At 44.3% G+C, this 14,842-nt stretch overlaps 1 protein-coding gene across 1 annotated transcript in view; it reads right to left on the reverse strand.

The window, feature by feature from the left end:
- syne1a (spectrin repeat containing, nuclear envelope 1a) overlaps positions 1-14,842 on the reverse strand; it is a gene marked incomplete at its 5' end in the record, with an annotated part of 181,085 nt that overhangs the window by 84,182 nt on the left and 82,061 nt on the right. The window contains one exon of the mRNA XM_083790017.1: positions 12,596-12,766. Coding sequence (XP_083646143.1) covers positions 12,596-12,766 — 171 coding nt within the window. The remainder of the gene's footprint in view (positions 1-12,595; positions 12,767-14,842) is intronic.

A 14,842-nucleotide genomic window follows, 5' to 3' on the forward strand; every position in this document is an offset into this window, starting at 1 on the left:
ATTGTTTCTGTGCTTCATGGTCAACATTAGCTGTTTCGATTAGGAGTGCTACAGTACATTGCAAGCAACGTAACAAGCACTCCTTTTCCCCTACACCTCCGGCGCTGCCCCAGCCACCTGACCTGAGGCCATCCTGACAGTGAGATTAACAGGCTTTGCACTCCAACAGGAAGGCTTTGAACCCATCCGGCAGGCTAACACCTGCATGCCGGAACCTCAATGAGACAGCAGAGGACACCGCGTGACCATGCAGCGTGTGGAGAGAGCCACAGTGAATCATTTGAAAGGAGGGGCCAATTATAAGGACCCTTAACGGGCAGTAGCAGCAGCAGGGGTTTCCAGGGCAACACACACACACACACACACACACACACACACACACACACACACACACACACACACACACACACACACACACACACACACACACACACACACACAATCAGGGTATTACTTCCCTAGCAGAGAGAACCTATACCTATACAACCCCAGGTCTCCAGCTATCGCTGTTGATAATGCAGTAATAAGATCTGTGTCCCTCTATGCACGTTCATTGCTCCTGTTTCAACGAACGCTCGCAGGCATGTTCAGCATGTCAATAACACCGCCATTGTGCCTGTATTATCGCTGTAATGAGACAACCAGTGTTTCAATTGCATACCCAATTGTGTTCATTAGTGAGCAGGGGTCCTTGAGAGAGTTACAGGGGAACCAAATGGACCCTTACAGGTCTGTAACTCTGAGAGTTAGTTATATTAAAATTGATTTTACAATATAAATTTGGGTCCCAGAAATGCCATTAAATGGGGGTCTGTAGTCTTGTCAAACTGGGGCTGCTTGAAATTAAACAGGTTGAGAATCACTGCTAGAGCCGTACAAATCTTCTCTTATGGGGGTCCCTGGCATATCTTTTCAAATGGGGGTCCGCAGGCATGATAAGTGCTAATTTGGGGGTCCTTCACATGAAAACGTTTGGGAACCACTACGCTATAAGGTACTGTATATCCCCTTCAGTAAGATTACTGGCTCTCTATACTGTAGTCCCATCGTTTTGGAATACCATATTATCAAATTTGACCTAATGTGTTAACTTTCTATTTTTCTGTTGTCTGTCAAGTGTAGTACTGCAGGGGGACATTCTGTAAGTAGTCGTGAGACGTGAGTTGTAAGTGCAGTTTGGTGATTTCCTGCATGGTTTATTTTCCTGTCACAGTATGTCTTGTATGTTTTCTTATGGACCCCCGGTAGACCATAAAGAAATATTGAAACGCACTAATATCTTGTTCAACTTAAGTCGGCATGTCTGCAAGTCAGAAAGTATACTTACTACCTATCGAACCACACCTTGAAGAACATCTTGAAGCGCTAAATTGGTCTTTACTTCTATCTAATGAACCTTTTGCAGTTAAATATGGTAATGTACTGTACCTTGGTTCTATGTAGCTGCCGACTGCCGACTGAGTATGGTATAACTGTAGTACATGTACATAATGTACTTAGTGGAGCCACTGGAACATTAACCCACTGGAACATTGCTCTAGGAAAAAATCATTATGGTTCACTATACAGTGTAGCACGTACATGGGTTTCATAAATCGAACAACTTTATTTTACCACTTAATTTTCAAATTAAAATTTCAATGGCACATCTATGGAGCCGAATCCATGCCAATATTATGTGTGTGTTCGTAAAAGAAAATGCGTAAAAAATAAATCTGTAAAAGAAAAATGCGTAAAAAAACAATCCGTAAAAAGAAAATGCGTAAAAAAACAATCTGTAAAAGAAAATGCGTAAAAAAACAATCCGTAAAAAGAAAATGCGTAAAAAAACAATCTGTAAAATAAAAATGCGTAAAAAAACAATGTGTAAAAGAAAAATGCGTAAAAAAACAATCTGTAAAAGAAAAATGTGTAATAAAACAATCTGTAAAAAGAGAATGCGTAATATATACGGATAGTGTTTTTTTGTGTTTGGACTTACGAACAGAAAAAATGCCAACCTGAGTTACAGATGCTTTTTTTGGTTCCCCAGTGAAATCACTGCCAAAAATCACATGACGGCTGAGAGCCAATCACGTTAGGCCTTTTCCTCTACCCAATCAAAAAGCTCCATAAGTCTGCCTGGCAACTGAGGTTGCCATGTTTGTCTGGGGCTACGTTATAAGTATAAGTATAAGTTTATGAATTTCAAGTTTAGCTATATATCCATATCTTGTCTTAAAACAACCACTCAATGGCCAATTGACTAATTCATTATTTTAGTAGCCTATATTAAATAGGGGGGTCTCAAGGTTCGGGGACCCCCACTGTCCCCAGGGACCCCCCAGGGACCCCCAAATGGTAACTCTGTCATTTCTCAACTGTTTTGGACGGGGGTGGGCTCGTTGGAATCTTGTCGCCCCCCTGGGGGCGTCTTTGTGGGTCTCAAGGTTCAGGGACCCCCAGGGACCCCCCAGGGACCCCCAAATGGTAACTCTGTCATTTCTCAACTGTTTTGGACGGGGGTGGGCTCGTTGGAATCTTGTCGCCCCCCTGGGGGCGTCTTTGGGGGTCTCAAGGTTCAGGGACCCCCCCGGGACCCCCAAATGGTAACTCTGTCATTTCTCAACTGTTTTGGACGGGGGTGGGCTCGTTGGAATCTTGTCGCCCCCCTGGGGGCGTCTTTGGGGGTCTCAAGGTTCAGGGACCCCCCCGGGACCCCCAAATGGTAACTCTGTCATTTCTCAACTGTTTTGGACGGGGGTGGGCTCGTTGGAATCTTGTCGCCCCCCTGGGGGCGTCTTTGGGGGTCTCAAGGTTCAGGGACCCCCCCGGGACCCCCCAGGGACCCCCAAATGGTAACTCTGTCATTTCTCAACTGTTTTGGACGGGGGTGGGCTCGTTGGAATCTTGTCGCCCCCCTGGGGGCGTCTTTGGGGGTCTCAAGGTTCAGGGACCCCCCCGGGACCCCCCAGGGACCCCCAAATGGTAACTCTGTCATTTCTCAACTGTTTTGGACGGGGGTGGGCTCGTTGGAATCTTGTCGCCCCCCTGGGGGCGTCTTTGGGGGTCTCAAGGTTCAGGGACCCCCCCGGGACCCCCAAATGGTAACTCTGTCATTTCTCAACTGTTTTGGACGGGGGTGGGCTCGTTGGAATCGTGTCGCCCCCTCTGGGGGCGTTCTCAGGGTTTGAGGTTCGGGGACCCCCCGGGACCCCCAGGGACCCCCAAATGGTAACTCTGTCAATTCTCAACCGTTTTGGACGGGGGTGGGCTCGTTGGAATCGTGTCGCCCCCCCCTGGGGGCGTTTTCGGGGTTTTGGAGGTTCGGGGCCCCCCGGGACCCCCAAATGGTAACTCTGTCATTTCTCAACTGTTTTGGACGGGGGTGGGCTCGTTGGAATCGTGTCGCCCCCTCTGGGGGCGTTCTCAGGGTTTGAGGTTCGGGGACCCCCCGGGACCCCCAGGGACCCCCAAATGGTAACTCTGTCAATTCTCAACCGTTTTGGACGGGGGTGGGCTCGTTGGAATCGTGTCGCCCCCCCCTGGGGGCGTTTTCGGGGTTTTGGAGGTTCGGGGCCCCCCGGGACCCCCAAATGGTAACTCTGTCATTTCTCAACCGTTTTTGACGGGGGTGGGCTCGTTGGAATCGTGTCGCCCCCCTGGGGGCGTTCTCAGGGTTTTGGAGGTTCGGGGACCCCCCGTGACCCCCCAGGGACCCCCAAATGGTAACTCTGTCATTTCTCAACCGTTTTGGACGGGGGTGGGCTTGTTGTTTTTGGAGGTTCGGGGACCTCTGGGGGCTCCCACATGGTAACTCTTGACATTCTTATGATAGATCTTTATTGATGGGAGGGAGAGACAGAGAGAACCATTTATATTCATCTGCATATTCTTCTTACTATAGCTCTCTCTCTCACACACTTTTCAGATATCACTTGATATGGACATTTAACCAAGCGATTTCCCTCTGACAAGGTTCGCCGTTTCCCGACAAAACTGTGCAATTTCTCAGTTACTGTGCAATAAACACTCAAGCCACAACGAAAATGTATTTTGTTGCTTTTATATAAAAATAGAAATAAACACAAGTCTCTGTGCATTTGCACCATTCTTTTTTAAGTCATGGCGTGGATTGATTGATTGGTTTATTAAGTTTGCAGAATTACAGTACATTTCAAGTACAACTCAATAGAACTGTTAACTGTTAGTGTACGGCACCATAAGGCATTACGTCAGGTCTTCTTGTTTACGTTAACGTTAGAAACGACACTTTGCAACGGCAAATGAATGCACTTTAGCTGGTAGCAATGTTAGCATTTAGCAATTATAGTTCCCCTTGATGTTAGCCAGAAATGAACAATGTTATCTCAACAATGCAAAGCACAGTCAATGAACAACACACACAGTTCCTACAGGGCTCGGCTCATGAGAACGTCCGACCCTCCCAAACAATAATGTGTGGTGCGGTTGCACGCAACGCTCCACTGTGTCACGAGGTCCTTCAATCGAGGCTGCGGTGTTAGTGTTGACATCCTTCCTCGTTGTCGTCGCCGACCTGTCACTTCTCGGCAATGGACGAAACGGATTGGTAGCCTCTTGTAGCAACTCATAATGTAATAGCAACTCATAATGTAATAAGGGCTCAAAAAGGCTCATAATGTAATAAGTTAAATGTAATAAAAACTCATAATGTAATAATCAGCTCATAATGTAATAAAATCATGAGCGCATAACGTAATAACAGATTTTTCAAAAAAAGACGTGTTACATTATGAGTTGCCTTAACTGGCTTATTGCCACCCTTAATATCATCTTATTGTGCCTTAGGCCAACTTTGGCGACTTTTTGAATGACAATAGAAAAATGTGCGATATGACCTCAATGTCACGAAATATCTCATTTTAAAGCTGCAAGTCTCTAGTTTACACCGGAAAAAAAAATATGTTCCTAGCATGTTCCATCGTTTACTTATAAGCATTTTAGTACACCTTGGTTTCATTGATATAAAAGTATTTATATCTCAGGGAGGGGGAGGAGGAGGGGGGGGGGGGGGAGAGAGAGAGGGGAGTTTCACAACTCAGTTCACACAGGTGTGATTATTATTTTGTCATGATTCATGTCTTTATCTCGGGAGGGGGGGAGGAGGAGGGGGGGGGGAGAGAGGGGAGTTTCACAACTCAGTTCACACAGGTGTGATTATTATTTTGTCATGATGCCAATAAAAAAAAAAAAAAAAAAACTTTGTGGGTAAGACCCCCACCTAGCTAATGCAAAAAAAAAAAAAAAAAAAAAAAAAAGTACTAAGTACTAAGTACTACGTCAATAACGTCATTGGCCACAAGGGATTTGTTGATTTAACACGCAAATAACGTCATTGGCCACTAGGGGGTTGCCTTAATAGGCAGCTCATAATGTAATAAAAGTTCATAATGTAATAATGGCCCATATTGGTGAGAAAAGTCTTACACTGTCATTGTTATTACCTCTGTTGACAAATGTAGACTTTCATATGGCCCATATAGTCTTACACTGTCATTGTTATTACCTCTGTTGACAAATGTAGACTTTCATATGGCCCATATAGTCTTACACTGTCATTTGTATTACCTCTGTTGACAAATGTAGACTTTCATATCGTCACCTTATTAAACTAATTAAACAAAAAATATGAATAAATATGACTATTGACATACAAATAAAGGTGTATGTCAATCATGTAACATGTAAGGATAAAATGACTTGGGCCAATATCTGAACATGCCATTTTAACTTAGGCAATTATAAACGTTATTTAGGCCAAATTACTTCTGCATTAAGTGACTTAGGCAAAATGTTTTATTCCAATTATTTTTTAATAAACCATGGTTTAGGGTCAGCCACAGTGTTTAAAATAATATCAGAGAACAAAGACATTTGACACAGAAAGGGAGTGAATGGGAGTGAATTTGGAGTGAATGGGACTGAATGAGAGGTACTGTTACTATGGGACTGAATGGGACTGAATGGGAGTGAATGGTACTGAATGGGACTGAATGGGAGTGAATGGGAGGTACTGTTACTATGGGACTGATACTATGGGACTGAATGGGAGTGATTGGGACTGAATGGGAGTGAATGGGACTGAATGGGAGGTACCATTACTATGGGACTGATACTATGGGAGTGAATGGGACTGAATGGGAGTGACAGTCCCATAGTAACAGTACCTCCCATTCACTCCCTCACTCCCATTCAGTCCCATTCACTCCCTTTCACTCTGAATGGGAGTGAATGGGAGTGACAGTCCCATAGTAACAGTACCTCCCATTCACTCCCTCACTCCCATTCACTCCCATTCACTCCCTTTCACTCTGAATGGGAGTGACAGACCCATAGTAACAGTACCTACCATTCACTCCCATTCACTCCCTTTCACTCTGAATGGGATTGAATGGGAGTGACAGTCCCACAGTAGCAGTACCTCCCATTCAACCCATTCACTCCGATTCAGTCCCATTCACTCCCCCATTCACTCCCATTCACTTTTATTCACTCCCATTCAGTCCCATTATATCAGTCCCATAGTAACAGTACCTCCCATTCACTCCCATTCAGTCCCATGCACTCCCATAGTATCAGTCCCATAGTAACAGTACCTCCCTTTCACTCCCATTCAGTCCCATTCTATCAGTCCCATAGTAACAGTACCTCCCATTCAGTCCCATTCACTCCCATTTTGAAAGGTGTGTTAAAATGGCCTAAGTCACATTTTATTATGGGCCATATGGAAGTCTACATTTGTCAACAGAGGTAATAACAATGACAGTGTAAGACTTTTCTCACCAATATGGGCCATTATTTCATTATGAACTTTTATTACATTATGAGCTGCCTATTAAGGCAACTCATAATGTAACACGTCTTTTTTTGAAAAATCTGTTATTACGTTATGCGCTCATGATTTTATTACATTATGAGCTGATTATTACATTATGAGTTTTTATTACATTTAACTTATTACATTATGAGCCTTTTTGAGCCCTTATTACATTATGAGTTGCTATTACATTATGAGTTGCTACACTCTTGCTTCTGATCTGATGTTTAATGTGAATTATGTACCAAAGTTTATTTGTATACAGTAATGAAAGTAATATTACATCAATTTCAATACCACATCTAACATACAACCCCACAATAATACTCATAATTGACTGCAGCCAAACATTTGTAGTCCTTAGCTGTTTAACATGCAAGTGAAACTCGCTATGAGCCACCTTGCAGATACACAAACTGTCAACACTGAAACACGACGAAAACAGTAGACTTCCTCGGGTAGGTGTAACGCTAATAAATGTCAGGCGGAAAATAGCGATATAACACAAAGGTTCCGCCCTAGAGAACTTTGGTTCCTACCTAAATAAATAACTGAAAAATACTACACTGACTGACACAGAGGCAGTTACATTAGTGTTAGAGCTTTGTAACATGATGGGTAATTGCGAACGCAGTGAGCCACTTACTATGACAGCAAGGGCTGAATGTCTGTGTGTGTGTGTGTGTGTGTCTGTGTGTCTGTGTGTGTGTCTGTCCCACTGTTACACCACCCGCCCGCCACCAGAGGGCGCAGCTGTAGCACACACACACACACAGGGCGCAGCTGTAGCACACACACACACACACACACACACACACACACACACACACACACACACACACACACACACACACACACACACACACACACACACACACACACGCACACGCACACGCGCACACACACACACACACACACACACACACACACACACGCACACACAACCACACACACACAAGCTGCGTTCGCTTCACGCGTTTGCGCGTCTTACTTGTTTGTATATGCAGGTGTGATTTATTGGCGTGGGTGTACATAGGCTATAGCTGTTGGGATTTATATTTAAGTGTATGATGAAGGAGGAATATGCATTCAAGAGGGTACTGTAGATGTGCCCAGAGAGACAACACGATTCCAACGAGCCCACCCCCGTCCAAAACGGTTGAGAAATGACAGAGTTACCATTTTGGGGTCCCTGGGGGGTCCCCGGACCTTGAGACCCCCTAAGACGCCCCCAGGGGGGCGACACGTTTCCAACGAGCCCACCCCCATCCAAAACGGTTAAGAAATGACAGAGTTACCAGTTTGGGGTCCCTGGGGGTCCTGGGGGGTCCCCGAACCTCCAAAACCGTGAGAACGCCCCCAGAGGGGGCGACACGATTCCAACGAGCCCACCCCCGTCCAAAACGGTTGAGAAATGACAGAGTTACCATTTTGGGGTCCCTGGGGGGTCCCGGGGGGTCCCTGGGGGTCCCTGAACCTTGAGACCCCAAAGACGCCCACAGGGGGGCGACAAGATTCCAACGAGCCCACCCCCGTCCAAAACGGTTGAGAAATGACAGAGTTACCAGTTTGGGGTCCCTGGGGGGTCCCGGGGGGTCCCTGAACCTTGAGACCCCAAAGACACCCCCAGGGGGGCGACAAGATTCCAACGAGCCCACCCCCGTCCAAAACAGTTGAGAAATGACAGAGTTACCATTTGGGGGTCCCGGGGGGGTCCCTGAACCTTGAGACCCCCAAAGACGCCCCCAGGGGGGCGACAAGATTCCAACGAGCCCACCCCCGTCCAAAACAGTTGAGAAATGACAGTTACCATTTGGGGGTCCCTGGGGGGTCCTGGGGGGTCCCTGGGGGTCCCTGAACCTTGAGACCCCCAAAGACGCCCCCAGGGGGGCGACAAGATTCCAACGAGCCCACCCCCGTCCAAAACAGTTGAGAAATGACAGAGTTACCATTTGGGGGTCCCGGGGGGTCCATGGGGACAGTGGGGGTCCCCGAACCTTGAGACCCCCCTATTTAATATAGGCTACTAAAATAATGAATTAGTCAATTGGCCATTGAGTGGTTGTTTTAAGACAAGATATGGATATATAGCTAAACTTGAAATTCATAAACTTATACTTATACTTATAACGTAGCCCCAGACAAACATGGCAACCTCAGTTGCCAGGCAGACTATGGAGCTTTTTGATTGGGTAGAGGAAAAGGCCTCACGTGATTGGCTCTCAGCCGTCATGTGATTTTTGGCAGTGATTTCACTGGGGAACCAAAAAAAGCATCTGTAACTCAGGTTGGCATTTTTTCTGTTCGTAAGTCCAAACACAAAAAAACACTATTCGTATATATTACGCATTTTCTTTTTACAGATTGTTTTATTACACATTTTTCTTTTACAGATTGTTTTTTTACGCATTTTTCTTTTACACATTGTTTTTTTACGCATTTTTATTTTACAGATTGTTTTTTTACGCATTTCTTTTTACGGATTGTTTTTTTACGCATTTTTCTTTTACAGATTGTTTTTTTACGCATTTTCTTTTTACGGATTGTTTTTTTACGCATTTTTCTTTTACAGATTTATTTTTTACGCATTTTCTTTTACGAACACACACATAATATTGGCATGGATTTGGCTCCATACACATCTCATACTGAAAATGCATGCTAACAAAGTCTGGGAAATATATTTTTACACTGTTCATTCCCTGAACATCATTTCCTCCAATTACATCAGGGTGGAAAATATCCTGGAGGCAGGACATTATTAAGCTGACCTTCTACGGCAGTACATTAGCCATTCAGTCATTGTCTGCCTGCTCTGATCAAAAGGACTGTCCTTGTTTTATTATTCTCTTTAGGTTATGATGTGTGTTTTAGCTTGAGTGTATATTATTAATTTTAAATTGTATATTCTGTATACATACACAGTAATATATATATATAATTTACTTTTCAAAAAAATTATGTTATGTCCCTTATTCTTTACTAAATACATCTCCTCCATTCTATTTCTCTTTGAGAACGGTGCAGAAACCCCTACTGTTTGATGACATTTATTTAACGTTACAAAGATATGAACTGTGGGTAATTTATATTTACTACTTACTTTACTTTACTAGGAAGAGGTTTAAGCAAAGTCTGCATCGATGCCGACTTATGGAAAGCGTCACTGACTTAACGATTTCAAATAGAACAGACAATCCAACGCCACGCCACTAGTACGGAAAGGTACACAAATGTCCCCTAAGTGGGCGTGGTTGCCTCACCATACCGTTTTACTCAAATACAATGCAAATTAATGAAAAAGGAAAGTCCACTACAGAGGACCAGTACCTCCAGCTGGATATCACTATATGCTAGGATTTGTGTTTTTGGTGCAATGTCTTACTTTGTACACGTTTCTAACTTTCTTGCTCATTACGGTAAGTTCTAGAATCTAGATCCATCAGGTGAATTGCAATGCTTTTGCCTTCATTGTAAGAGGGGGTTAGATACTTTGGCCAACCCAGTGTCAATTATCTAATGTAATCCTGTACACTCCCTCTACCAACCTGGAGAGAGCAACGGACTGACCTCATGCTTCCTTCAATGCATGAGCGTCCAAACCGCTTCATTTCACCTGACAGGGGGGAGTTTCCCCGGTTGGACGTAGCGCGTGGAAGGAAGACATTATTCCAACCAGTCCCTTTCCCCTCCATCGGCCAACCCCTTTTGATTGAATATAGAGGGTGTGGAGTTCACTATTGCAAAAAAAAATACATACATCCAATTACATTAAGCACCCTTGACATTATAGTAGACATTGATCACTGTTTCCAATGTCGATACATAATGATCAAGACATGGAGCATGAGCGTGGGTCATAGTGTATTGTCTGGCTGCAGTGCTAGCATAGCAGGGCCCATGTGGACCGTAGTGTATTGTCTGGCTGCAGTGCTAGCAGGGCCCATGTGGTGACTTCAGTCCCAGTGCAGAGAAACGGAGGCATAATTGCCAGACATGGATTACTGCAAAGCCTACAACAGATGTGTGTGTCTCTGAAAAAAATGAATAAGTAAAAGAAATAAACTAGATAGATAAACATACATATACTACACACACGCACATGCAGACGCACACGCACACGCACACGCGCACACGCACACACACACACACACACACACACACACACACACACACACACACACACACACACACACACACACACACACACACACACACACACACACACACACTCTATGGGATACCATCTAGCTTTCATCATCAGGCTATTGCGTATGTGTGTATGTACTGTATATGCGCACGTGTGAGACAGAGAGAGAGAGTGACAGAGATAGAAAATAAAGAAAAAAGAAAGTGTGTGTGTGTGTGTGTGTGTGTGTGTGTGTGTGTGTGTGTGTGTGTGTGTGTGTGTGTGTGTGTGTGTGTGTGTGTGTGTGTGTGTGTGTGTGTGTGTGTGTGCGCGCGTGCGTGTGTGTGTGAGCACACGTACAGTATATATGCACACGTGTGATATGAAGTGGTAAGGGAACAGCATCAATTACAGTGTCTGTACCAGCAGGATCCTGACAACTGGTGCTTCTTCATCCTCTAGCACACGGTGGGGGGGCTCTACCTGCTAGCGAGCCTCCTCCAAAGCTGCAATCGCTTTGTCTTCATAAACAGAGACGATCGATACACATAAACTCATCTCTGTCCTTCGTACACTCAATATCAACTGTGCCAAGCAAACATGTGTGACAGAGATCTTCTATTTATTATCGCCGTGTGTGTGTGTGTGTGTGTGTGTGTGTGTGTGTGTGTGTGTGTGTGTGTGTGTGTGTGTGTGTGTGTGTGTGTGTGTGTGTGAGAGAGAGAGAGAGAGAGAGAGAGAGAGAGCTGGGATATTTTGCACCAAAGCCCATATTTCACACAAAGAAAAAACTGTTATAATTGTGACATACTGTAGGCAGCGGTATAAGTTTTATGCATGTCTAGCACACTGTCCAGATATTAAAGGTACACCAAATTGCCCATGCAGATTCTGCAGCCTAAGCTCAACTGCCAAAACAAATGTGCACTCTGCTTTGATGCTACAAACAGGCACCTTATGTTACTTGGCACAAGCGTAGATTAGAAAAGCACATTTTCTGCTGGCTAGGAAGGATATTGGACTCAGATGAGCTTTTGTTAACATTTCCCACTGCAAAACCGCAGTCTCGCAAGCTCATCAGTTTTGTGCAGTGCATTACCGTACCTACACACAGCTTTACACAAGCTATTCAATGTACTTTGATTCGAATATCTCACTGACACACATAGGTCCATAAATGTGACCAGATTTGACTGAGGGGCTGCCATTTGATTTCTTTTAATTTTCGTTCCCTGCTTTCATGTCGTATGAAAGCAGGGAATCATAGCTTCAAATTGACATATTGGTTGTTCAGTTTGACCCACCAGTTTTAGAGATATATGGCTTATAGAGTAATAATGTCTTGCAGAAAACAGCGAGTTGAGAAAACAGGCTTGAAAGGTTCACTTCTGTGGACTCTAACATTACACTTAGCTACATGTTTAAGCATTTATTTAATATTTACATGTGGATTTCAGTCTGCCTGTGCTATTAACTCATTTTGAATAAATAAATAAATTCAGTTTTTCTCCTCTGGTGAGAAGCTGGAGGCTGCACTATGGCAGCCCCTCAGTCAAATCTGGTCACAAATGTGCAAATCTTTTACACATGTAATTACTGTGGACCGCAAGCAGGAATTAATCATATACCTCCAGTTTCTTCATCTTTCTCTCCATAGTGACCCGGTCCAAAGGTTCAGAACTGTCGATCACCATCGTGAAATTATTCTGAGCCGAGCTGAGCCAATCAGAGAAGGACGTGCAGAGGTTCTCAGCCTCCTCAATGCTCCTCAGTTCCTCAAGCAGCTGTTTGATGGTCTCCTGAGAGATGACAGAGAGAGAGAGAGATGATGCACGATTAGTAATATATCATGTCACGCTACAATTCAACCGTTCAAATTGACCTTATTCCCTTGGGCCCTACGTTTAGTTGACCAGATTCCCATGGGCGACACTAAGTATCGTCGCCGACAATGGACTGCGACGAGTTGTGAACTTGTAGATCGGCTATTTTTGCTGAATGTAACCCCCATAAGAGAGATGATACGGTTCAGGTGGTTTACAATTCTCAATGCTGTGCATTTGTCAAATAACTTATGGCCAGAACAATTACATAGATTCAACAAAAACATTTAATTCAAGTTATTATGTCAGTAAATTAGCCACTGTCTAGCGAGCCTCCTCTAAAGCTGCAATCGCTTTGTCTTCATAAACAGAGACGATCGATACACATAAACTCATCTCTGTCCTTCGTACACTCAATATCAACTGTGCCAAGCAAACATGTGTGGCAGAGATTTTCTATTTATTATCGCTGTGTGCGTGTGTGTGTTCACGTTCACGTTAATTCACGTTAATTCAAGTTATTATGTCAGTAAATTAGCCACTGTCCATGGCTGAGGGAAGTAGGGGTGCTGGAGCACCCCCTCCCCCCAGGCACAGCCCCCCCTCGGACAGGAGGGGAAAAATAATAATATTTGAATCAAAACTGATTTCTGTTACTAGGCCTAATAAATATGCTGTATCACAGTATCGGCACCTTATCCTGGTTAATTGCCTGTGTCAGTTTGTTCATGCATGTGGAGAGGGAAATTTTTCCGCGTGAAAATGTGCAAAAATGTGCATGAACGAGGCGTGTGCACGTGCATTTTGCGGCGGACGCTTACACGCACGCACCCCCTTGTATGTGAACAGCAACAGAACATGGAAGCCAACATGAGACAGTGGGAACTAATACATGACTGAATATATGGTATTTCCTGCCTAAAATGTTCGCAGACTTTTTCTTGTAGTAAATAGATATTGTTTCCAAGAATTATTTCCTCAAAACTATGTAAACAACGCCCCAAAAGCTATCTGCAATCCAGGGAATCCAGGTACAGTATAGTCAACAGAAACACAGTGACTTGGCAATACATACTGGCAAAGTCACTGCTGGTGTAAAGAGACACAAAGACCCTAAATACATAGCATCATATGTGGCTTTTCATGTGTAATATACCGTAAGTCATATGGGGAACCACCTAGCCAGTAGCCATTGCTGCCTTTATTGTCTCCACCTGGCCGAAGGCATGGGGAGAGAGTATGTTTTGCACTCTGGGTGCGTGCGTGTGTGCGTGCGTGTGTGTGTGTGTGTGTGTGTGTGTGTCTGTCTGTCTGTCTGTCCGTCCGTTACCAGCTAATCGCCGGCACACAGTTTGCGCCCAAACTGTGCACAGTTGCATACACACTCTGTCACGATGTGAATCAAGAAGGTAGGACCAGGGTAGGACCCAGATGCAGGACAGGGAGGCGCAGAGGCAAAGAAGTCTAAATGCAGGAGGTTTTATTCACCAAAATCCAGGAACAAGCAACATCACACTTGACAACCAGCAATGAACTGACAAGGAACTCAACAAACCAGGGCTATAATACACACAAGGAAAACAGGGCACAGGTGAACATAACTCAAAATCAAGACAGGGATTGGCTAAGAGACTAACAAGACACAGGTGGAGCAAACTAATAATCACAGGTGAGACAAGACAGGTAACAGTAACCACAAAGGAAACCAGGGCACTAAATACTACAAAATAAAAGAGCACAACACTAAAACACACAAACTAGGAACAAGGAACACTAGAACACAGCAGAAAACGTCACGGATCGTGACACACTCCCTGGATGCCAACGACGACCCTCATCTCCCAGTTATAGCCATATGACGCCAAATTCTGATAAACCCATTTGTTTATATTAGTCGCACAGATTTCATCCAAATCTCACGCAAATCGGCACACATGATCTCTGTAGTCATGTGATCAAGACGAGTCTATTGGATTTCTCAGATTCTACACTGATTGGCTAAGATTACATTCCAAAGTTTTGTACAAAATGCTGCAAATCATGAACGCAGGG

The sequence above is a fragment of the Protomyctophum parallelum genome (genome assembly GCF_964188405.1).
Source record: "Protomyctophum parallelum genome assembly, chromosome: 19".
NCBI lineage: Eukaryota > Metazoa > Chordata > Actinopteri > Myctophiformes > Myctophidae > Protomyctophum > Protomyctophum parallelum.